Source organism: Oryctolagus cuniculus, chromosome 20 (genome assembly GCF_051225735.1).
Source record: "Oryctolagus cuniculus isolate XC-2025 breed Fujian yellow rabbit chromosome 20, ASM5122573v1, whole genome shotgun sequence".
Classification (NCBI taxonomy): Eukaryota; Metazoa; Chordata; class Mammalia; order Lagomorpha; family Leporidae; genus Oryctolagus; species Oryctolagus cuniculus.
In genome coordinates this window covers 40,966,971-40,992,479 of record NC_142886.1, presented here as the reverse complement: position 1 = coordinate 40,992,479, position 25,509 = coordinate 40,966,971, and the positions used below count along the sequence as shown (strand labels likewise).

General features: G+C 47.3%; 1 protein-coding gene across 4 annotated transcripts in view; it reads left to right on the top strand.

Moving 5' to 3' along the window:
- Positions 1-25,509, top strand: part of RPS6KA5 (ribosomal protein S6 kinase A5) — a 190,056-nt gene that overhangs the window by 82,452 nt on the left and 82,095 nt on the right. For 3 of the 4 annotated variants that reach the window (XM_002719601.6, XM_089322100.1, XM_051826133.3), the window contains one exon: positions 5,299-5,517. In XM_002719601.6, the coding sequence (XP_002719647.2) occupies positions 5,299-5,517 (219 nt within the window). Of the gene's footprint in view, positions 1-5,298; positions 5,518-25,509 lie in introns of those variants that run through there. The other variant, XM_089322103.1, reaches the window with a different exon arrangement.

Sequence of the window (25,509 nt, the reverse complement as noted above, 5' to 3'; positions counted from 1 at the left end):
TCTCTCTCTCTCACTGTCTAACTCTGCCTGTCAAAAAAATTTACTCTCCATCAATCTCCAAATGAGTAAAGCTCCCACCTCAAGTGCAGTCGAGCCGGCACTAGTCCTGGGAAGCCAGTGCCCTCAAGCCCTCCCCTGCTCTGGACAGTGTCTTGGAAAGGCCCCAGCGCTGATTAAGTTGCTGAGGTTCACAGCGACAGACAGGGCCTCCATGGGGTTGCTGACAGGGCAGCTAGTGCCACTGGGTGTTGATACAGAAATCTGTTGCCTGGCTAGGGCAGGAAGCCAGTCTCCTCACCTCAAACCCAGATGCAAACCCAGCTGTGCTGCCTGCTGTCCATCTCGGGGCCCCCATCTGAGCAGGATGTACAGCTGGGTATCTTGCTTGGCCGGAGGAGTTTCCTCTGACGATTCCCGACCGTCCAGTTCAGGATGGGGTCACTTCAGAGACCATCCAACAGGCGCAATGGATGAGGCCAGAAGTTGGCTGCACTTAGGAGCAGTGCATCATTTATCTGGTCGCAAACTAAAAGCAAATCTTATTGCCACCAATTCCAGCTTCAATCACCTCTCTTAAAATATTGAAAAGCACATTCGCAGTCCCTGGGCGGGCGGCGGCCGTGTTCCAGAGAAGGATGACTTCACTCTCGCTGTCTGCCTTGGGCAATAAACTGCTCCAGCCCGTGCGGTCCTTCTCCAGGTTCTCTGCAGCAGGGAGTGTCTTCTCCCCCACGGGGCTGTGTGGAGGCAGCTGTGTGTCGGTGATGCAGCCTACTCATGAGTCAGGACCCTTGTCTGAGATACTTGTTGTCTGCGACTGTGTGAGGTGCTGCTTGAATTTTATTGACCAGCATCACCAGGAGTTACCATGGATCCAAGTGCTGAGGCTTTGGTGCTAACCGTGGCAGCTGTGAAAGTCAAAACAAGAGATTTGTGAGCTTCCTCACAGCTGTTTTCTCTGGATGCTTTCTGAGAGGTGAATGTAGCTGCATTGGCAGAGGATGTGAGCTTGTGTTCATATCGCCAGGAAGCTTCCAGACGCCTTCCCGTGGCAAGGAGGGTGACCCCATTATTTGACCACACTGAGGGTAACATGGCACTCGGAGTGGTGTTACGTTACTTGACCATGTATGTGAACTGAGTATGCCACTCATGCTTTCCTGGAATGAAATACAACATTTTGGCCAGCGCCGTGGCTCACTAGGCTAATCCTCCGCCTTGCGGCGCCAGCACACCAGGTTCTAGTCCCGGTCGGGGCGCCGGATTCTGTCCTGGTTGCCCCTCTTCCAGGCCAGCCCTCTGCTGTGGCCCGGGAGTGCAGTGGAGGATGGCCCAAGTGCTTGGGCCCTGCACCCCATGGGAGACCAAGAGGAAGCACCTGGCTCCTGCCTTCGGATCAGCGCGGTGCGCCGGCCGCAGCGCGCCGGCCGCGGCAGCCATTGGAGGGTGAACCAACGGCAAAAGGAAGACCTTTCTCTCTGTCTCTCTCACACTGTCCACTCTGCCTGTTTAAAAAAAAAAAAAAAAGAAATACAACATTTTTTTTAAAGTAATAGGAAAGAATCAAAGAGAACATTTTTGCAAACACAAAGAACACTTCAGCAGAACCTCCTAGTGATGAGAGGTCTCTAAGTCCTGTTACTGGGATTGGCCTAAAGATAAGGCGATGGCATGGCAGTGTCTTTAATATTTGAAAAATTATTCTGATGGAAGAGCAGTGTTCTTTGTGTGTGTACAGAGGGTACAGAAAGACCAATGGAAGAAGATAAGGAAGCCTGTTTCTGCAAAATATAAGGCACAGTTCCTGATAGTTAGCCCCATCCCCCACCCCCGTCCCAATGAGCAAAATGGGCTGCTTTGCCAAAAGTACTCCTCTGAGAAGTAGTAGCACTGGGTCCATGCCGTGCTTACAGTTCACATCCACCCTGGGACTTGTGCCTGGCTCCTAGGGGAGGCAGCCAGAGCACAGCTGTTGGAGTAGGCCCTGACCAGGGGCTGTCGGAAAGTGCGACCTTGGGCATGTGACCCAAGTCCTCTGTGCTTCAGTTCTCATGTATTAAGTAGAGATGAGTGTCCTCATGCCCTGGAGGGCTGCTGTGGGAAGTGGCTGCTTTACTGCGTGTCTGAGTGTGTGACAAGTACCCAGTGCTAGTGCCAACACCCAGTGGTCTGTCACCTTAGCAGCACCAGCGCTGGAGGAAACAAGTGGAGGAGGCGGCTGGGCAGCCAGGTCTCACTGAGCTGGTGGAAAGGATCCCAGCAGTTGTGAGGACCAGTGGGTTCCATAACCTCTGGGGACCACGGCGCTGTAGAGATAGGAATCTGGGAAGACAGGAGTTTGGAGCAGGGCCCTGTGGATGGGAGGAGCACCAGAGCTCCTGGGCTGCTTGCAGGGGACCTGACTTCTCCCGTGCACACGGTGGCTTCTCCCGTGCACACGGTGGCCTCTCCCGTGCACACGGTGGCTTCTCCCGTGCACACGGTGGCTTCTCCCGTGCACACAGTGGCTTGCTCTGTCGCAGATGCAGTGTATTTCATTAGAACACTTTCTAACCTCATTTCGTTGCTTCTGGATGGATAAACTTTCTCGTTGTTAGACTTCACTGTGTTAGGTTCTGAAAGCTTTTTCCATATTTGTTTCTTTTCTGCCTCACTAAGGTCTCAACTTAGAATTGCTGTGTTTACAGTGAGATAAGACACACACTTCTGTGAATTTTTGCACTATTTCAGAACATGTTCAGTATGTTTACAGTGCTGGTTTTACTAAAGTCTAGGAGCTGGTGTTTAGCCCAAGTCCAGCTCCTGACTCCAGCTTCTTCCTAACAGAGTCTCAGGGAGGCAGTGGTGATGGCTCAGGTACTTGGGTTTCTGCTACACGTGTTGCGGACCTGGATTGAATCCTCAGCTCCTAGTTTGGCCCCAGCTGGGAGGCTGTTGCAGGCATTTGGGGGAATGAACAAAGGGATGGAAGTTCTCTCTCTCTCTCTCATATAAATAGAATTAACAGTTTTAAAAATCCAGAATATCCACTTCCTAGCATTCATGAGGATTTTTTTTATTTTATTCATCTGTAGTGAAGACTGTGGACCTTACAGTCACACTGCTTTCACTGGAGCCAGCTCTGCCATTTCTTGCCCGAGTCTTCTGTCCGATTCCTTCACTCTTCTGAAGCCATTTCTTCCTGAGTGACTGGGTTTATTGAAAGTTCCAGCTTCCGCGGCCTTTGTGAGGGCGCTACAGTGGAAGAGGCTCCCTGGGGCTGGTATGGCCTGGTGCCATGTGTCGTGTGTCGTGCCCAGCCAGCTCCTGATGTGCTGAACTGACAAATGTGCAGGACACGACAGCCTGTCATTCAAGGCTCCTTTATTCTAGTGGGTGGATTGTAATGAACCATATGCTGAATGCTGTAGAGGTGTGAGCAGAGGGTATGGAAGCAGTAGTCGGGGTCAAAGTTCAGACTGACTTGAGAGAGGTTGAATCAGCATTGTGACAGTGGGTAAAGCTGCTGCCTGCAGAGCCGACATCCCATATGCATGAGGATTCAAGTCCTGGCTGCTCTACTTCCCATCCAGCTCCCTGCTAATGCGCCTGGGAAAGCAGTGGAAGATGGCCCAACTGCTTGGACCCCTGCACCCACATGGGAGACCTGGATAAAGCCCCTGTTTCCTGGCTTTGGATTGGCCCAGCTCCAGCTGTTGTGGCCATTTGAGGAGTGACCCAGCGGATGGAAGATCCACCTCTCTCTCTCTCTCTCTCTCTCTCTGTAACTCTGCCTTTCAAATAAATTAATTTATCTTAAAAAAAAATGAGAATGGTTGAATTAAAGCATTTAATTTCAGAAGAGGGACTGGGCTTACCCATCCCTGGGGACATTTGCATTTTTTGATTCATCATTGTAGGGTTGGACTGGGACCTCCTGTTTCCTTCTTGCAGTGGTTTCTTTGCTTTTTTTTCCTTTTGTTTTCTGCCTGCCTTTATTCCCACCTCTTCCTGCTCTCCTTCTACTCCAGGGAAATAAACGCAGAGAACTTGATCTGCTAGCGGGGGCAGCATCCACCTGGCCACAGCCCCTCTGCTGGGGGAGCAGCACACATGGGATTGCGTCCAACAGACCCCTTCCTTAGGGAAAGTGTGGCTGGGTGCACCCAGTAAGCCGTGAATTACTGCCCAGAGATACAAGTGGATTACAATCTAGGATTTTTTCATGTTTATTACAGTCTCCTTTGTGTATATATTGTCAGCTGATGTTACTTTAGGCTTGTTTTTAATAAGTATACAGGAGTCCTTCGGGTATCTGATTTATATGTGTGTGTGAGAGTCTTATTAAGAACAGTCTTTGTCTAGAGCAATAGCAAATATGAGAGTACTACAAAAAGTTAGTGGAAAATTAAGAAAAAACTGCACATGGATTTCCAAAATGAACTTATCTGTTAATTCCATTTCCTTGTGAGCTTTTTGAAGTGCTTTTAGATACACATAAACATGTGTGGACGTGTGTGTGCGCACACCCATGCACACACACATACACACACATATACTCCTCTAGAAGTTTTATCTGATGGCAGAAATATCCCAGGTGTTCTAGAATTGGATTGTGGCTGGTTGATTATAATAACAGCTAGTTTCCTTCAGCTAAAAAAATTGAGGAGAAAATAACAGTAAGAGAGTGAAAGCATAATTCTGTTAGCAGTGGCTGGATATGTAAAATACAGAAGGCTAAGCCTAGAAATATATAGAGAGAGGTATAAAGGTATAAAGGTGAAGAAATCCATCAGAGAGCTATTTGAAACAGCACCAAGGATACTTTTTCCTTTAAAGAGTTTATGTGTGTGTGTGTGTGTGTGTATTAAATACATTTATTTCCAGGGGCTGGTGCTGTGGTGCAGTGGGTTAAAGCCCCAGCCTGCAATACTGGTATCCATCCCATATGGATGCGGGTTCGAGTCACAGCTGCTCCACTTCCAGTCCAGCTCCCTACTAATGTGCTTGGGAAGGCAGCAGAGGATGGCCCAAGTCCTTGGGCCCTGCACTCATAGGGGAGACCTGGAAGCAGTTCCTGGCTCCTAGCTTTGAATCAGCTCAGCTCTGGCCATTTCGGTCATTTGGGGAGTAAACCAGTGGGTGGAAGATCTCTCTCTCTCCCTCTCTCTCTCTCCCTCTCTCCCTCTCTCCCCCTCCCTCCCTCCCTCCCTCTCTTTCTGCAACGCTTTCAAATAAATAAAAAAAATTATTTCCAATAACTCACCATTCTGCCTCTATACATGTTAATTCTGTGTATTTTTCTTTTCTCGCTTTCAGCGTACGGGAAAGTATTTCTGGTTCGTAAAATAAGTGGTCACGACACTGGAAAGCTGTACGCCATGAAGGTTTTGAAGAAGGCGACCATCGTTCAGAAGGCCAAAAGCAGGGAGCACACGAGGACGGAGCGGCAGGTCCTGGAGCACATCAGGCAGTCGCCGTTCCTGGTGACGCTGCACTATGCTTTCCAGACAGAGACCAAGCTCCATCTCATCTTAGGTGAGTGCCGCTGGTCGGCGGGCCGGCACGGACGCCTTCCCTGGGCCCTGGGCTGTCGTGCACGCCGAGCGCGGCGTACTTTGGACTTGCAGGACGTGGAGCCTCGTCTTCTCTGTGCGGTGCTGTTCCCTGGAGAGCGGGCCTGCCTCCATTCCACCCTCCGCTGTTAACCTCAGGAGACGCCTGAGCCCTCGGAGTGCCTGCGCCTGGGCAGCCTGCTGACGGGCGGAGGGGCCACAGCTTCTGCCCTCCAGTTCTCAGGAGTGCACAGGGCTGGGCTGTAAAGGGGGCCTTTATGGAAACCAGGGATGAGGACAGATCAAAGCAGGAAGAAAAGACGGCTCAGAGAAGCTTTGCATTTCTTGGTTAGAAAACAAAGCCTCCGTGTCATGGGTTTGCCACGCATCGGTCAGCCCTCCAGTCCCTCCCGTGTCCACCAAGTCTTTTCCTTTCCTATTAGGGTTGGACAGTTATGGGTGTTGGCAACTGTGCTCAGCCCACACTGCCTGGGTGCTATGCAGGGAAGGTTCACCACCTTCCGTTCCTGCTGGAAGTCCATGGCAGCGCCTTCTGGTTTGTACTGTACCATGGTTGAATAGTCCACCTGTTACCGTTTTGGTCCCGTGCTTGTTTTGGTTTGCATATGCAGGTTACAGTTCCCTTCTAGAACTGTGTTGAGCAGTAGATGAGCTAGGATTTCATGTCGAGTCTGCAAGCATGAGCTGTTTCCCGAAGGCCCACAGTAGTCCGCTATCTGTGGTGTCACTGACCCTGCAGGATGCCCTCGTTAGTGATGGTAAAGATTCCAGAAGCTGCTTAAGCTTGAAAGTTAAGGTTGGAACATAGCTCTGACTCATTGCAAAGTCTGTCTTTCGTTTGCCATCCATTGCTGTTTGTATTCTTTGACTATTGATGGTACAAACTTCTTTTTTACATATGTGGCTATCTTGTTGAAAGCTCTCATTTTGGAAACTATAGTGTTATTAATAGGATGTCAAATTCCATCACTTTTGAACCATGAGGTTACTTGTCAGGCTCACTTTACAATGCTTACCATTGCTAACAATCCTTAATCTTTTTTTTTTTTTTTTTAAGATTTGTCTTATTTATTTGAAAGGCAGAGTTAGAGAAAGAGGGAAGGACTGAGAGAGAGATCTTCCATCCACTGGTTCACTCCCCAAACGGCTGCAATAGCCAGGGCTGGGCCAGACCAAAGCCAGGAGCTTCCTCCAGGTCTCCCACATGGGTACTGGGGCCCAAGCACTTGGGCCATCTTCCACTGCCTTCTAGGCTCATTAGCAGAGAGCTGGATTGGAAGTAGAGCAGCCAGGGCTTGAACCAGTGCCCATAATAGATGCCAGTGGTACAGTCAGCAGCTTAACCCACTGAGCCACCGCAGTCCTTACTTAATCTTTTACACATATTAGGCACAGTCTCTTCTGTCTTGTCCATGTAGTTCATGTCCTGAGCCCTGAATGTACCCGTCTGCTGCAGGGTGAGTGAGTCACTGCCATTTGTCGCCATTGTGTCATCCCGTCGCCTTGTGTATCTGCTGGCTGTGACTTACTGGTTTTTCCACCTGTATTTATTTAATACCTTCACTTGCATGATTAGAAGGAATGTTGTAGACAGAGCATTTTCACAAAAAGGTTTTGGACATTTTCGGCAGCAAGACTCTTCCCTCGGCAGCACCAAATGGAACATAGCAGCGCCAGGGAAAAACAAATAGAAACGAGAGCCCCTGCTTGAATCCCGTCTCAGGGGCCACCAGGTCCTGCAAGTTCATTCCTGTTCCTTACCCTGCACGAATTTCCCAGGAAGCCATGGGAGTCTGACCACTGGTTGAGATGGGACTATCTTGTTCAGGCTTCTCCTTAGACAACAAATTCATCAAAGGTAATTCATATGCTGAAGGCCCTTCCAGGCAGGAGCTGGTCAGAACCCAGGCTGCTCTGTGTGTGTGTGTGTGTGTGTGTGTGTCCCTCTTTGTTCTCTTATCATAACTGTACACAATATGATTTTTATTGCAAGTAGTGCAGTTTGTGTAATCATGCTTTTAACTGAAAAACAGAAGAATGAAATTTTTTGTGTGGGATTAGGAGGCCATTGTCTGTAGTCTTGTTGCTTTTTCATTGTTGGCTCTGCAGGTGTAACCCTGTTGCTTTCGTCACCTCTAGAGTGGAATGTAGACTAGACCATCTGTTCGTCCCACGGTGAGGCGAACCATCAGAAGGCATGCCCTTCTACCTCCTGCCCACGCAGATTTATCTGACACTGTTTCTCTCTCTGCCTGTCTATAGTGGTTGTTATTTGACTTTAAAAGTGAAAATTCTTTAGAAATTTAGAACAGGACTTTGTTATAAACGATTTCTGTGGTCCAGTTGTTCGTTTGCAGTGCTCCAGTGTGCAGTAGGTCAGTTTTCCAAATACTGTGTTGTGCATGTAGCTCCTGTGTTGGTTTGCTGGGGCAGCCGTAGATGGTGGCTTAAGGGAGCTCGTTGTCTTCCAGCTCCAGAGACTGGAAGCCCACGAGCAAGGAGCTGTAGAGCTGGTTTCTCCTGAGACCCCTCCTTGACTTGTAGACTTGTGGATGGCCTCGCCCCTACTGCCTGCCCGGGGTCAGCCCTGCTGCTCTTGTGCGCGAATTTCCTGTTGCCGGGAGGACACCCGTCAGACCGGCATAGCCCACTCTAATGGCCTCATTTTAACTCCAATATAGTCACATTCTGAGGGCTTCAACCAATGAGTTTGGGGAAGATAGACTTTAGCCTTCAACAGTCCCTAAAAGTTTGTTAATTGACTGTATCTAGTGGGTTTTTTTAAAGATTTATTTATTTATTTGAAAGGCAGAGTTACAGAGAGGCAGAGGCAGAGGCAGAGGTAGAGAGAGAGAGAGAGAGAGGTCTTACATCTACTGGTTCACTCCCCAGATGGCCGCAATGGCTGGAGCTCTGCTGATCTGAAGCCAGGAGCCAGGAGCTTCTTCTCCCACGTGGGTGCAGGGACCCAAGGACTCGGGCCATCTTCAACTGCTTTCCCAGGCCATAACAGAGATAAGGATCAGAAGTGGGGCAGCCGGGACTCAAACCAGTGCCCATATGGGATGCCGGCGCTGCAGGAGGCGGCTCTACCCGCCACGCCACAGTGCTGGCCCCCCCAGTCATTCTTAATTGGCTGTGCTAAGCTGAGATTACATAGATGACACCCTGAAAGTAAAAATATTCTCTGGTGTCTTGACACTGTGGATTTATAGAATATGTAGTTATAATACAAAGCATGAACTCCACTTCATAAAGTCCTTCCTTGTTCTCTTTTATTTCCGCACAGTGCTTTCTTCCACTGGGCTCCCGGCTCCCTGTGGCTGTGTCCTTGCGTTACTGTTTCTAGTCTTTTCTCAGGATGGTACTTCAGGGTCTGTCTTGCACAGAAATTAAGTGGAAGAAAGATGTGTGCTGGATTCCTGGTAAGGATGTTCCGTGTCTGTGTTTTTGCCATCTGTAATTTTGCAAAATATCCTTTCTTAGGAGTTGCGCCATGCTGACTCCAGAGCACTGCACGGGAGTGCCTGCTTCTGTGCAGAGTGTGTTGTCGAACTGGGGCATGCTTGCCGGTCAATCAACAAGAGACTCACTGTAGAGCTAATTTTCACTTTATTTTCGAGTGAGGGTGAGCATCTTTTCATATGTTCGAAGGGCTTTTTGTATGTTTTTGAGAATTACCTGTTTAAGCCCTGTGCCCACTGCTTTCACCTCAATTTTGGGAGCTCTTAGATTAAACATCTGTGATAGGCATTGTAAATATTTCCCCATTTTCCTTTTGTTTTTTACTTTGTTTATGATGTTTTTACTGTGCAAAAAATTTAAATTTGTGTACCGTGGAATTCATTTCTTAAGTTATTTTTATGGTTTGTGGATTTTGAGTTGTAGTCAAAGTTTATAAAGGAATTAACCATTTTTTTCTTTTAGTATTTGCATGGTTTTATTTTTGCACAGAGAACTTTGGTCCATGTGGAGTTTTTCTTTTAGTGTGATATGAAATGAGTTGGACTGAATCTTTGGAATAACTTCTCAGTGTCCCCAGCACTCTCTAGTACAGAGTCTGTGTTGACACCTGACCTGAGGTACTGCTTTCTTCGTGCGTTAAATTCTCTGATTTATTTAGGTTGATTTCCTGGCTTTCTGTTCTATTAAACTTGCTGAATCTTGTTCTGGAGCCATGCTGTTCTCATGGATCAAGCTTTTCTTGTGTTTTAATTCCTGGCAGGGCTAGTCCTCCCCTTATCTTTCTTTGCTGTTGTTTTTCGGAGGTTTTCGGAGGACTCTGCTTGTTGGCTTACTGTTGAACATGTACTATAGAATCAATTGTCTGTTTATAGATGAAGAAGACATTATGGTGTTTTTATTGGGATTGTTTTACATGACAGTTACTTTAAGGAGGATTGACATTTTATGATGATGGCGATTCCCGTTCAAGAACATGGCACCTCTTCTCATGTTGAAATCTGAGACCTTCAGGAGTATTTTAGCATTTTCTTCCTCCCCATGTGTCTTGTTAATCTTCAACATTCTTTCACTCCTTGGTCTTGTGGGTGGAGTCGTCTCTTCCGCCATAACTGTGGCTGAAAGCCGTTGGGGTTTCTAAGCCACTGTCTTACTGCTGTTCCTCACTTCCCACAGTCCTTGTAGCTAACCCTGCTCCTGCCCAGCCTGCCTCACCCTGTGTCGTTTGGCATAGATGAATTTTCTTTGCCTCTTGGTTTTGCTGAAGGAGTAAGTCGTGGAATCTTACATCGTTCTTGTTTTTTCAGAAGATGTTGTGAGAGCAGAGCAGACATGGAGATTTAAGTAGAGGCTGCTTTCGCAGCCCTGCTGGCATTCATGGTTCGCTTTAGACTTGCCACAGGGCTTGTTCCATTGGGACGGAATGTGCCTGCTTGGCACAGGCTCCTCCAAACGATAAGATTATTGTAGCGATGCTAGTGTCTTGCCAGATGCTTGCCTGTGACACGGCTGTGAGTAGCTGGTAATGGAGCAGACTTAGATGTCTATCAGAACTGTGTTTGACTGTGTCCTGCACTTGGCTTTACTGAGTTGTAGTTCCCTTCCATTCATTTGTATTCTGTCTGCCATTGTCTAAATCAACAGTTAGCACTTTCTCTGACCACTAAAGCGACTTGCTGGTAGGTATTTTAGGCTTTGCAGGCCTTGAAGTCTCTTTGATCATAAGGTAATGGGCATGGTAAAATTCCAACAAAATTTTATTTACGGAGAGGGGTGGTTGGCTCGAAATGTACTCAGGGCTGTAATGTGTTGCCACCCCCTCCACTCGTAAACTCATCTGTTGTAAATCACATTTTTAAAAATTTCTACAGCATTAGTATCTGTTTAGGCTGTTTTCCCAATCTTACAACTTGGAAACCATAGGTCCTTTATGGTTTTTTCTGTACTTGTATATTTTACAGAAACAGTAAGAGGTATGAAAATATTTTCATCTCTTCTCTCTTAAAACTCACTTTTATTTCAATGCAGTGGGAGGAATTCTGTGTGGGAAAGAGCCTGTAAAAACTGTTTTCGTTGGCTGTTGTCTGGTCTCTGTTAGTGGTGATTTTGTCAGAACATCTGCAGTAGGCTGTCAGATGCAGCAGTAGAATTCCTAGATGCTGGGAAGCAGCTCACAGAGATGTTTACAGAGGTGAGGCCTTGTGTGGTGTCAGTGGCGAGTGCCACCCCGGCCTGTGACAGCTCTGGCTGTCGTTGTGAGTCATCCCTGCAATGGGAGTCAGACGGTTTCAAACGTCAGTTTCACTTTTGAGTATTAGTTTCATGTCAGAATTTGCAAGGGCCAGGAGGCTCTCTGGGATGGAAACAGAATATTCCGGATGCCTTGCAGAGCAGTAGTATGAGATGGTAGAGAGTAACTGAAGGAAATCCTCACTTTTGAGTAAATATGACTTACTCACAGACTTTAGATATCCCAGGTGAGAACTCTGCAATGATTTTGATAAGCTGGGGTGCTTTTACAGAAATTGCTATTGGAATGTTGAGCTTTTTTAAAAGCAAAAAGAAGCAAAGAAGGGAGAAGGCTTTGGCTTGATGTTAAAAATGAAATGGCTTTCAGATGTGGCAGATACAAGATAAGAAGGCTGAGCAGTCAGCAGGGTTGGAGGAGGAAAGGGGGGAAGAGGAGATGGTGGGGAGGGGAGGGGGAGGAAGCAGTGAGAACCAGCCTGGGAGGGAGTTCATGTCTCGGCACAGCTGAAGGCCGAGGAAGATTTGTACAAATCACTGAGCAAGCAAAGACCAAGTAATGATGCAGAGGAGAGCGCGAAAGAGATGTGGTCTGATTCATGAGGACATATGGAAACCAGTAACAGAAGATGCTTTTATGTTTTTAAAGATGGATTTATTTTATTTGAAAGGCAGAGAGACAGAAAGATTCTTCTTCCTCCTCTGGTTCACTCCCCAAATATAACAGCCAGGGCTGGGCCAGACTGAAGTCAGGGGCCAGAAACTCCATCTGGGTCTCCCACATGGGTGACAGGGGCCCAAGCACTCGGGCCACCATCTGCTGCCTCCTGTGTGTATTAGCACCGAGTAGCTGGGACTCAACCCAGTGTCCCAAACGGGCTGTAGACAGCTTAACCCACTGCGCCCCAGTGCCCACCCCAGCAGTGGACTCCTTGGCAGGTACCACCTTAAGAAGAATGTGAGAGATGCAGTTGTCCTTAAGGGAATTTGAGGTAGAAAGGTTGTGTGGCTGGAGGTCGGTCCAAGGATTACTAGAAGTAAGTGGGATTTTGGAGAGTGAGGGCAGGAGAGACTCTCTTGAGAGCAGATGGAGGCTTTCTGTGTGTGAGCGCGGTGACTGCCCTCCCCAGGGTGGCTTGTGCGTAGCCCGAGAAGCTTCCAGCTGCTCCGTGGCCGTCCCTCTGAATCCTCCTCAATGGACGCAGTGCAGAAGAGGCTGCTTCTGCAGTTTTCAGTTCTTCAGGGCTTTTCTAACTCGGTGTCTCCATGGTTTTCAGTTTCTCCTTCCGCTGATGGGAGCACACAAACTGCAAAGCACTGGGGAGGTAGCTGAGTTTCACTCTGCGTCCAGTCCGACTCGCAGAGGTGTGGAACGGCCGAAGCCGTCCTGCCCAGGCGACAGTGTGCGCTCCTGTTCAGCAGGTGGAGTGTTCTCGCTCTTACTGTCTGGCTCTCAGGGCTTCTCTCCAGGGATGTGAACAGTGCAGTTAGCAAAGGTTGTCACATCTTGACAAGATGATTTTGACCACCTAATTGCATTGTTTTGCAGTGTACCAATGTAAGTAAAGAGTCTATGCTTAGGAAGTCATGATTTTGACTGAGATCAAATGCCATTTTACCTACTGTCAATCATGAGATATTATCAGAACTACTCATATTTGGGTAATTTTATCTGAGGGAATTGCTAGAATCTTGGGAATTTTGAGGACATCATCAGTTCAGATTTTCAGGATTTTTTTCACTGTTGTAAGAACCAAGTTTAGGGGCCGGTGCCGTAGCGCAGTAGGTTAATCCTCCACCTGCAGTGCCAGCATCCCATATGGGCGTCGGTTCTAGTCCTGGATGCTTCTCTTCCAATCCAGCTCTCTTCTGTGGCCTGGGAAAGCAGTAGAAGATGGGCCAAGTGCTTGGGCCCCTGCACCCGCATGGGAGACCAAGAAGAAGCACCTGGCTCCTGGCTCCAGATTGGCACAGCTCCGGCCATCGTGGCCATTTGGGGAGTGAACCAACGGAAGGAAGACCTTTCTCTCTGTCTCTCTCTCTCACTGTCTGCAACACTACCTCTCAAATAAATAAAAATCTTTAAAAAAAAAAAAAAAGAAGAAGAACCAAGTTTAATGAGCAGTGTCAAGACTACTGCTCTGCCCTCTAGTGTCCCGGCTTCCCATCTCACACACAAGCACACATGCATCTGTGCCATGTGCTATTCTGAATGGTGAAGAAGGAAGTGTGATTGAAGGTGTGGTGACCCCATCACAGTAAAATGAAATCTGCTTGCTGTTAAATATCTGGGTAAATTAGGTGCCGTTGAAATGAGATAGAAGTTGCATCTGTGGTACGATGGCAAAAATGTAACCTAAATTAAAGGAATATCATTCTGGTAAAATGGCAAAGAATTTTTTTAATGAACAATAAAGAATCTGGATTATAACATTATAATTTTAATTTTTTTCTAGAAGGACATAGTACTGTGTCCTGCATGTTAGTAAGTCTTGAGCATTCTAACTTGTAATTTCTCTAGACTTAAACTTTACCCAAACTTTTTGGTGAAGATTTCTTTTTTCCCTCACAATCGTGGGTCTGATATTCACTCCGTGTGGAGGTACAAGGAACCTTAGAGAAATCCCTTGTGAAGTAAAGTATGAGTCATCTGATAAATGATGCGTGGTTTCAGATTCAAGTTCTTCATGTAGACTTCCTGCAGGACTACGATATTGGCCCCTTGGATGCAGCAGGTGAACTGTATGAAGATACTGGTGATTTAAAGCTCTTCTTTTATTCAACAAATATTTGCCGACTTACTGCATGCCAGGTGCTTATCTGGTGAAGTTGCCAACAGCCTAGACAAGATTCCTGTCCTTGGGGCCATACAGTCTGAAAGGGGGACAGACATTAAACAAGTCAGTACACAATTGATAATTACCACTGAAATAATTATATGGAAGGAAATACAAAGGGTACTAATGAGAACATATAATGAAAAATCCTAAATCTAATCTGCATTATCAGAGAAGACCTTGGAAAAGGGATGTTTAAACTGTTCACTAAGGGGAAGAATAATTGTTACCTGAGCAAAAGGAGGGGACAGGGAAGGACATCTCCAGGCACAGGGCCCACAAAGCGTATGTGACAGCCTGGAGGTAGGAAGGTGTGGGGCATTGGAGGACTGCCAGAAGGTAAGGGTGAGTCCAGGCAGAGAGCCTGCTGCAGCGTGGTAGTAAACCAGTTCACAAGGGTCTTGCGAGTCTGGAATCAGATGAACTGGGTTGAAATCCCACCTTAGTCATTCATTGACTGCATGGTCTTGAGCAAGTCACTTAGCTACATATATGATCTTCTTTCTCTTCCTCCCTCCCTCCCTCCCTCCTTTCCTTCCTTCGATTTATTTACTTATTTGAAAGAGTTACAGAGCGAGAAGGAAAGACAGAGAAAGAAAGATTATGTATCTGTTGCTTCATTCCCCAGAAGACTGCAAAGGCCAGGGCTGAGCGAGGCCGAAGCTGGGAGCCAGTCCCTGACATGAGTGGCAGGGGCTCAACCACTAGGGCCATTTACTGCATTTCCCAGGCCATTAGCAGGGAGCTGGATCGGAAGTGGAGCAGCTGGGACATGAACTGATGCCCACATGGGATGCCAGTGTCACAGATGGTGACTTTCCCTGCTGTGCCACAATGCTGGCCCCTCAACATTCAGTGGCTGCACACAGCTGTGTTTCAGGGGCTCGATTTGGGCTGGTCTACAGGGAAAGTTCTTTCTCCAGTTGTGCTTCGCTCTTGAAATAATCTTTGTCTTGGTTTGCAAAGTGCAGCTGCAAAGTTAAGAGCTATGACGACCGAATAGCACTCATTGACTTGAGTAACGTGAGGACTTGGACGACGGGGAGAGTGTGGGAATGGGAGTTCTGCTGGTGTCTTAATGAGTGAGTGCAGGCTGTGGTGAGCACATTTGCAGCCTGCCAGAGATGCGTACATCCTGCCCGCAGGACCCGTGAATATGCTGGGTACATGGGGGTTAGCTTTTCATTACTGTAGCACATCTGAGAGGAGCTGTTAGGAAGGAAGTCTATTTCGGCTCAGCCTTGGGGGTTCACAGCCTCGTGGGTCTGTCATGTGGTGAAGCTGCAAGAATGATCACATGGTCAGCCGGGAAGCAGGGACGGGAGCATGTTGGCCATCTACCCTCTGTGTGGTCTCTCTTCATAAAGTATCCATGATTTGATCAAGGGCTGCACCCTGACTGTCTAATCTGACCGGATCACTTTGCAAAACTCCACTCTCAGATACCATCATTGGATTAAGTTCCATCCTTAATCCATTAACATTGGTTGTGGGGATCAAGCCCTTGCCACATGGGCCTTGGGGCACATAACTACTGCCCAAACTGTAAGATACAGCCAGTGGGAATGAAGGTTTCTGATCGGGGCGGGCATTGTGGTGCAGCAGTTAAGCTGCCACTTGGTATATCTGCATTCCATATTAGCGAGCTGGTTCGGGTCGCGGCTCCTCTACTTCCAAACCAGCGTTCCTACTAATGCGCCTGGGAAGACAGTGGAGGATGGCCCAATCCTTGGATCCCTGCCACCTATCTGGGAGACCCAGATGGAGTTGAGGACTTCTGGCTTTGGCCTGGCCCAGCTCTGGCTGTTGTGGGCATTTGGGAAGTAAACCAGCAGATGAAAAGTATTTCTTTTCTTCCCTCTCTCTCCCCTCCCTATCCTTCTCTCTTCCTCCCTGTCTTTGGGCCAGAGGTGAGGGAGGGAGGGAGGGAGGAAGGGAGGTAGGGAGGGAGAGAGAGAGAGAGAGAGAGATTGCTCATCAGTTGTGTTTGGAAAGGAGAGAGATCCTGCATGATGTGGGTGTGCCTAAGGTAGCTTTCAGGCCCTCCGGAGTGAAGAGAGGAGAGCATGAGGGAGGTGTGACTACAGAAGAGGCCAGGCTGGTGTAAGATGAGAAGTGTGACTCCACCGCATAGGGGCCTTGAAGATGAACACGGGTCCTGGGCCAGGGAGGCCAGCTGCTCCACCAGCGGCTGGAGACTCCGGGGGCCTCCCTGCTGAGAGCCTCCAAGAGGAAGGCAGCCCCGGTTCACCTCGGGGTTCACCTGGTGGCTCCCGCACCAGACTTCAGCGTCCAGAAGCACCCATGGGTAAACATAGGTGACCTCCGCCACTCAGTAACAGTAGGAAGTGAACAGCCAGCCAGGTGTGAGCTCTGTAGGCCATCTCTGTAGAAGTCTGAGGACAAAGGGAAGAAAGAAGAGGCCCACAGGATTCAGGGAGGCTGGCAAGCTGCTTTAAAATGGAAGAGTTTGTGGCTTTGAATGCTCACATTATTTGTGTGATTTCTGTGTTATTTTTGTGCTTCTTAGAGACGCAGTATCACAGGGCTTCATCTGGCACTCCGAATCCCAGAACATAAAAATCTTTACAAGCCAGTTAGCTGCACTTGAATAAAAACCCGATTTCTCTCTGTAATTTGAAAACTTGAGGATTGCTTCAAAATATCAATTATATAAGAAAATTTCTCTTTAGCTTAACAATGGCAAACTAATTAGACCCTAGTAACACTTCAGGTTTTTAAAATGATTTATTTATTTATTTGAAAGGCTGAACAACAGAGAGAAGAGACAGAAGTGAGAGAGAGAGAAGTCCTAGTAGTACTTTCTAGAAATATATGTTCAGCATAGATAAACCTTGAAATTATGCCTACATTGAGAGAGAGTACGTAAGTCAAGCCACCATAAATTGGGTTTTTATGTTGTCACTACAATTAAACTTGACAGTGTTTTTCAGTTCTATAAGTTGTAATCTATGTCTATAAATAACAGTAGCCATTAGTTACCATTTCATAAGTGTCTGTGGTACAAGAGAATTTCACGGAATTTGTGGAAGATGGTATTAAAAGGTGATGTGAATTTTCCATGAACTTTGTGAAGCTTCCTTATATGTGTGGCCCAACTCATTTGTTAGTCCTGATAACAATATTATATGGGATTTAGGGTTATTTATTGTAATAATATTTTGCAGATATAGAATATGAGCTATTATACCTATAAAGATAATTATAAAAATACAAAAAAAACTGAGCTATACCAATCATATTCGTGTAACAGAGAAGTTCCTTTTTGTGTAACCAGTTTTCTATACAAGGACCAGATAAGGTATTCTATTGTGTGGGCTGTAAGTAAATTTCAGTATAATTGTAATTTATAATGATATAATTTCAGTATGATTATATAGATGTAATTATAACTTGATAAGTGCTTTTTTGAAGAGTCATGATTAGTGGTATTTGATTGACAGCTTCTAAGAACAGGTGTTGGATTTCTTCCTTGTTTACTTCTAATCATTGTCATGAAGAGGGAGCGGTGAAGGTCTCTTCAGGAATCAGTCTCTAGATTTGTCCGGAAACTTCCGGGGAGAAGGAATCGGGGTTGAGAGACTTGCCTCTCAAGGGAGGTTTTCTTCCTGTGTCCCTGCTGCTGTCCCTCTCTCTTCTCCTCCTCTTTTCTCTGCCTGTTGGCCCGTGTCAGTTGCAGTTTTAGTGGCACATGTACTGTTTCCTTCTACTCCGTGTCAGTGTTAGAACTCCTAGATGAAGAATCTGCCCTAATGCTCCTCTGTGTGTAGTAGTCAGCAATGCTTGTAGCCGGCAGTAATTAGTACCTTCTGTGTGCTAGTGCTGGACCCTGTGCGTGCGAGGGAAAATTGCCCTGGCATTTGGTTTGCCTCACTGGTGGCAGATGGCAGCTTTGCTTTCTGCCAGAATACGTGTAAGTTCACTTTTGGAATCAAATGGGAGATCCGTAGTTGGAGGTGTGAATCAGTTGCTGGACTGCACTCTCTGTAAAGCTTCATTTTGTGTACTTGTTGTACACACAGCTCTCAATCCCACCTCCCCTTTCAACTCAGGCCCTTACAACCTCAGTGTCTTAGAGTTGCCTATCAGATCGGCAAACATGAGCAATATTGGTAATAACAAGAGTTGGAACTCTTTTCCTAAGGCATTCATTCGCTGTTGTTGGGTACATCAGTGGCGTAAGTGTTTTTGAAGAGCGTATTTCTGAAAAAGAATGGCAACAATCATAAAAATTTAAGATGTACACATGCTGCGACTCAGAAATCCAAGTTTAGACATCCGTCCTGCCGGTCTGTACCTGCCCAGGCGAACAGGATGCACACACAAGGATGCATCTCGTGGCCTCACTTCCCTCTTGCTTGCATTACTGTCCTGATTATAAGAATGACAGTGTCGACACAGACAGAGACTGTCGTCCCGAGAATCCTGAACGCCAGCGCCCTGGATCTGTAAGGGACGTGAGGTGAAGGTAGCAAATGACTCTCCTTTGTGGCTTTTGGGATGTGTACTACTTAACGAGTTTCAGGCACTGCTCTTGCTGGTTTTTGTACATGATCTCATTTAGTCATTGCAAGCAGCCCTTCTGGGAACGAATTCGTATCTGTGTTTTACAGATGAGGGATCTAGGAGTCCTGACAGACTCCAGGGCACAGAGAGCAGAGTGTGGGGCGGTGGGTGCCTCCTTCCCATGCAGAGCTGCGCCCCCATGTAGGGCCTTCTTTGCTCTCTATTGAAGAAGCAGCACAGTTTCTAGTAGCAGAAAATTAGAAACAGCTAGAACCTCCATTTTTTGAACTCTCTCAACCCTTTCCGGTCCATCTTTTACATTATTATTAGTCGTCTTGCCACAGAGCCAGGATGAGGTCACTCCTCTGCTCAAAGTCCCCCTGTTACTTCCGTTTCCTAAGATAAAGTCTACACCCCATGGTCAGGCTCTCAGGACGACCTGACCCCAGTCTCTGCCCATCCTCCCCACTTGGCCTCTCCTGCCTTGTGCTGCAGCTGAGCTATAGGCTCCGCCCATTGCCCTGTGCACATTCAGCCTTCTTTCCCCCTTGAATGCTGAAGTACTGACTTGAGAACAACTCTGGGTGTTGGCATTTCCTAGCTGCAGGATCCTAGCCATGTCGCTTGATCTCTCGTGGCCCTCTGCCATCCCAACTGTGGGTTGTTTGGTGTAAATGGACTGATATGTAAAGTGCTTAGTCCACCCCGGCACACGGTGATCCATCAATGTGGCTGTGCTAAAATAAAGCCCAGGGGTGGGCGTTGTGGCACAGCAGGTTGAGCCACTGCTTGGGTCGCCCACATCCCGTATTGGCATCGAGTCCCACTTCTACTTCCAATCCAGTTTCCTGCTAATCTGCCAAGGAGGCAGAAGATGGTGGCCCAAGAACTTGAGTCCCTGGCACCCACATGCGAGACCTGGATGGAGTCCTTGGCTCCTGGCTTCAGCATGACCCAGCCCTGGCTGTTGCAGGCATTTGGAGAGTGAACCAGTGGATAGAAGATCTGTCACTGTCCCTCTCTGCCACTCTGCCTTTCAAATAAACAAATACATCTTTAAAATTCCTTAAATAAAGCCTAGAAAAGTACAAGATGAGACTGGAACATCTTGTTGTGCTAGAGAGAAAGAAAGTGTGATAATGGGGGCGAGGGAAAACTCTTCCTTAGGGGAGAATGCCAGCCAGCGTAGAGAAGGAATTATGGAGCCAGAAAATCCTCGCTGGATGCTAAAACGAGTGGGTGATAGTTTGGTGCAGAGCATGTTTGTGCGTAGTCTCAGTTCATCTCCCAGCAGTTTACCAGTTGATTACAGAGGGAGACGCAGTGACTTCGCAGTGGAGAAGCCTGGCCAGCCCCTCTCAGTGACTGCGCCTTAATGACAACCATCAGAGTTAACACAAGTGTGGAGTAAACTCACGAGCATGCTTCATGGTAGCTAGTGAGAGGGTGATGTCCCTGCACTGATCCTTGTTCTAGGAATGTACAACCTGCGTCTAGCCATGAGAAATCATCCTGTGAAACCCAGATAGAGGGGTGGTCCACCCAGTAGCAGGCCTCTTGAAAGACAACAAGGTCAAGACAGGCAGACGACAGACAGACTTCTACTGCCCTGTGCATCCTAAACTAGCTCCTGGACTGTGAAGAGCATGACTGGGGCAAATGCCACAATTTGAATAGGTTATTATAGATAGGTAATACTGGTTTTTTAAATCAGAGTTAAATGTTCTGCTATTGACTGTTACACTGTGGTTATTCCAGAGAATGCCCTTGGAGTGGGCGTTGTGGCACAGCGAGTTACGCAACTGCTGGGGACACCCACATCCCATCCTGAATTTCCTGGTTTGAGTCTTTGTCTCTCCATTCTTCTGATCCAGCTTCCTGCTAATGTGCCTGGGAGGCCCAAGTACTTGGGCTCCTGCAGCCCACATGGGAGACCTGGGTGGAGTTCTTTGCTCCCGTCTTCAGCCTGGCCTAGCCCTGGGTGTTGTGGGCATTTGAAGAGTGAACCAGCAGAAGCGTTTAGGAGTAGAGGAGCACAGTGTGTCCAGTGTAATCGTAATCAGTTCAGGAGAACTAAGTGCATGCATGTACACAGAAGGGGAGGGAGAGAATGCTAAAGAAAAGGAAGCAGAAGTGCACAGTGGGTGACTTTTCTTATCAGGCACGCCAGGACTCCTTGCATCATTCTCACAGGAGTTTTTTGTAGTTTGAAATTGTATCGAGATCAGTTTTTAAAAAATAAAGTCTGCAGATCAGGCATTGTGAACTAGGAGAAATGTCCGCCAGAAGCCACTGGTGGGGGGTGAGGTTTGCTCCAGCTTCCCAGACTGCAGGCCGTGAGCAGGCTCAGACCCCTCTCCAGCTTCCCGATGTAAGCCGGTGGAACAAAAAAAAAAAAAAAAAAAAAATTTTCCAAAACAGTGTTCTTCAAGTGTGTCTTCTGGCATTGTCCGAAGCTGAAGTAGCGTATGGAGAAAGACGCGTAGATTCCACGTGTGCTGTTTCTCAGAACCAAACATGCGGTGATACTCCACAGTTTGAGGTTCTGATCTCTGGCAACAGCCGTGCCTACAGCTCTGCTGTGCTGCCAAATGAACATCCACCTGCTGGAACAGACACTGGGCTAAGATGAGGACCCAACAGGGAGAACGCAGGAGCCCTTCGCAAGGTGAAGGGAGGCCAAGTCCGTTTGTCAAGAAAACAGCCCTGGTCCACTAATGCAGATATAAGCTGCTGCCCTCCAGTTCTGTGCCATATAGCCTGCCAGCAATAATCTTAGCTTGGCAAATTTGGAAAAGCAAAAGATCACATTGTTTACAGTCCCATTAAAAACCGAGAACTCAGTCAGCTCGGGATAGGCCTTGCAGAGCGTCTCCAGCTGGCTACTGTGACGTGCCGATGAGCCCTCCAAAACCTAACCGTTAGTTAAGCATAGAAGACAGCGAAGGTCTGTGACAGATACACGGGACTGTAGGCTCCAGGACACGTAAGTAGTTGAAGGACGGAATAGGTAAGACAGTTTTTCTGACAAAAATGAGCAAGACCATTAGTTGCCGGGTGGCCGCCCCGATGGCTGACAGTGAAGCCGTCTTGGGAGGGGAAGGAGCGCCTGTGAGAGTGTGAGCGAAGCTGTGGCTGATGCCGCAGACTGGGGGCTCTCACTGGCGGGGGTGCTGCCTGCACCCTGCCACCCAGTGAGCCGGGCGGCCCGCTAGTTAGCAACCAGCTGACCTGCGAGTTCCTCTCTGCTCTGAATAGTGTGTTCTTTCCTTCGGGGATTATAGCATCATTGTAACAGTAGTTACCTTGTGGCATTGTTGATGAGGATCAGAGCTCTCCTATCTAAAGAGAACAGGCACCAAACAAGTGCGCAGTGTCTCTGGTTCCAGTGTCTGTTCTTTGGTCTCAGAAGCTCTGGGCTGCATGAAGACACAGATTTTAAAGGAGGTCAGCCAAAACACTTGTTTATGTCTCTGGATTCTCGTCTGCCAGGACCCTCGTGCACCTGCCTTGCTGATCTGGGATGGTTAAGATGCTGCTTCTGTGTGCACATCTGTGGCCGGCAGTGTGTATGGACAGTGCCATTTAGTCCACCGTCACTGTATGACCACCACCACAGCAAGCGAAATGTCAGTAAAAACTGAGTGCTCACACGCTAGTTCCAACATGCTTTTGTAATAGAATAAAAAGAACATAGATTTAAAGAAAAATAAAGAAACTACTCAGGCTTGTGAATGAATTTCCAGATACCTACTGGATCTAAACTTTATTTATTTAAAAGCAGACTCTGGGGGGGGGGGGGAGAGGGAGGTAAAGAGAGAGAGGGAGGGGAGAGGGGAGAGATGTCTGCAGGTTCACTCCCCAAGTGTCCTCAACAACCAGGGCTGTGCCAAGCCTAAGCCCAGAGGTGGAAACTCCACCTGGGTCTCCTGTGTGGGTGGCAGGAACCCAGCACTTGGGCCTTATCTGCTGCCTGGGTGCATTAGCAGGAAGCTGGGTCAGGAGTACAGAGTTGCTGGACTTGAACCAGGCGCTCTTATACGGGATGTGGGTGCCCACTGTGCCCCACATCCAACCGTCCACTCCTGGATCCATAGTTTCATGGAAAAGGCATCCAGGGAGATGCTTTGGCACCAGGCGGACGGCGCTGTGATCCCGGCAGTAGACCGTTTGCAGTCAGGTGCTCAGGTGCTCTACTCAGCCGGAGCCTTCTGCACCTTCTCGGTGAAGAGATGGAGTCGTTCCCAGCCAGTGTAAGAAGTCTGCGAAGACCCTGCCCGTTGCTGTCAGCTGGGGTCTGGCGTCTGCCCTGCTGACTCTGGCCTGTGATCTGCCTATGTTCCTGACGCTGATGCACCTTTCTAAGAGAATAAAAATGTAGTAAGTCAACTAGGAGTAAGAACAGCCCCGACGCTCTTGTCCACATTTTGTGTTATTTATTGTTTGCCTGGCTAAGTTGTTCCTAGTTTCAAGGGCAAGCCCTGACCTTATCCCGCCAGAGTCGCCAGATCTCTTGACAAAGAGGCACCAAGGTACCAGGGTCAGCCTCAGCACACTCTCCGCTGTGGAAGACGGAAACGCTGGGCTCTGGTTCACTCCCCTAAGCTCCAAACCCCACCGTCCAGTTCTTGGAAAAGAAGAGGGTGTGTGGCAGACGGGAACTTGCTGATTCCAGAACGTACCTTAAAGTTAAGGTGATCCAGACAGCATGGTGTGAGACCTGGATCAGCAGAAGAGAACAGAACAGAAGAGACTCCAGATACACACTCACACTCAGGTGATCATTTTATTTTTGACAAATGTGGTGAAGCAATTCTGCGGTGAAACAAATCTCTCTGTCCATGTCGCTGGGACCAGTGGATATGTGTGGATACAACTAGATAGCGTGGACAGTGAATCTCGGTCCTTACCTTGCTCTGTTCACAAAAATTAGTTTGAAAAAGATGGACCTAAGTGTAAAAGTTGAAGGTGAAAAGCCTTTACAAGAAAGTACATAAGAAAATAAAATTATGTGAAAATTAACATACTCCTAAATAACCAATATATCAGAGAGTAAATGAGAAAAATCAGAACTTTGATAAGAGAAAATTAAGATACTACAAAGTACAACTTTGGGATGCAGCTAATGCAGTCCTTGAGAAATTTATAGTTCTAATTGCTTGAATTAAAGATTTCAAATAAATAACTCAATCTCCCACTTTAAGGTGCAACAAAAACATCAAATTAAACCCTAAGCAAATAGAAAGGAGGGAAATAATAAATATCAAAAAAGAAATTTATCAAATAGAGACTGTGAAACCAAGAGAGAAATCAGTAAAAAGGTGGTTCTTTGAAATGATCAACAGATTGACAAACATTTAGCTAGACTGAGCAAAAAGAAGAAGAAAAGGGAAAAAAAAGACTCAAATTGGTAAACTTGGGATGAAGGAAGGGACATTACTCCTTAAGGAATTGAAAGACCTTAAGGAAAATACCATTAACAGCTGTATACCAGTATACAGTATGTTGTTACGTGTTTTCATGTTAGATTACTTGCATAACATTAAAAACATCCTGGTGGCCGGCGCCGCGGCTCACTAGGCTAATCCTCCGCCTTGCAGTGCCGGCACACCGGGTTCTAGTCCCAGTCGGGGCACCAGATTCTGTCCCGGTTGCCCCTCTTCCAGGCCAGCTCTCTGCTGTGGCCCGGGAGTGCAGTGGAGGATGGCCCAAGTGCTTGGGCCCTGCACCCCATGGGAGACCAGGATAAGTACCTGGCTCCTGCCATCGGATCAGCGCGGTGTGCCGGCCGCAGCGCGCCAGCCGCGGTGGCCATTGGAGGGTGAAACAACGGCAAAGGAAGACCTTTCTCTCTGTCTCTCTCTCTCTCTCTCACTGTCCACTCTGCCTGTCAAAAAAAAAAAAAAATCCTGGAAAGACACAAACTACTGAAACTGACTTAAGAAATATAACTGTTGAATAGACTGTAATAAAGAACTGTTACTACTGATACTATGATAACAACTATATGCAAGGGGCCAGCACTGTGGCAAAGCAGGTGAAGCTGCTGCCTGCATTGCTGGCATCAGTATGGACACTGGTTCATGCTCGGCTGCTCCACTTTGATACAGCTCCCTGCTCTCACGCCTGGGAAAAGCAGCCGAGCATGACCCAAGTGTTTGAGCCCCTGCTACCCACATGGGTGACCCGGATGAAGCTCGTGGCTCCTGGCTGCTGCCTGGCTCAGTGCTGGCTGATGCAGCCATTTGAGGAGTGAACCAGCAGAAGGATGATCTCTCTCTCTGTGTCTCTCACTCTTTCTTTGTAACTCTGTCTTTCAGAAATAAATAGATGAATTTTTAAAAACGAAAAGAAAAGGTATGTGCAAAGAAGAGCTGAGGCCCAATTGGCTTCACTGGTAAATGTTATCAAACATTAAAAAAATAATAATAAAAATACCAATGCTTTACAAACTCTTCCAAAAAGTAGAAGAAAAAAATCCTTCCAATGCTTCCCAATTTATCCAAAGAGGGCAATATTACCCTAATATCAAAGCCAAACAAAACAATTATAAGAAAACAACAGAACAATATCTCTTGATTATAAATGCAAAAATACGGAACAAAATCCTATGAAACTGAATGCAGCAACACACAGAAAGGATCATATGCTGTGACCGAGTGGGATTGATTACTGCTATGTGGGCTTAGTTGAACAACCAAAAGCCAATCAGTTTACTATACCAGATTGGTAGAATAAAGAATGAAAACCTTTATTATAGCAGATAAGCCTCTATTATACCAGATTATATAGAATAAAGGACAAAATTCAACACTCCATAGTTTTTTAAAAAAAGCAAACATTGCCGGTGCCGTGGCTCAATAGGCTAATCCTCCGCCTGC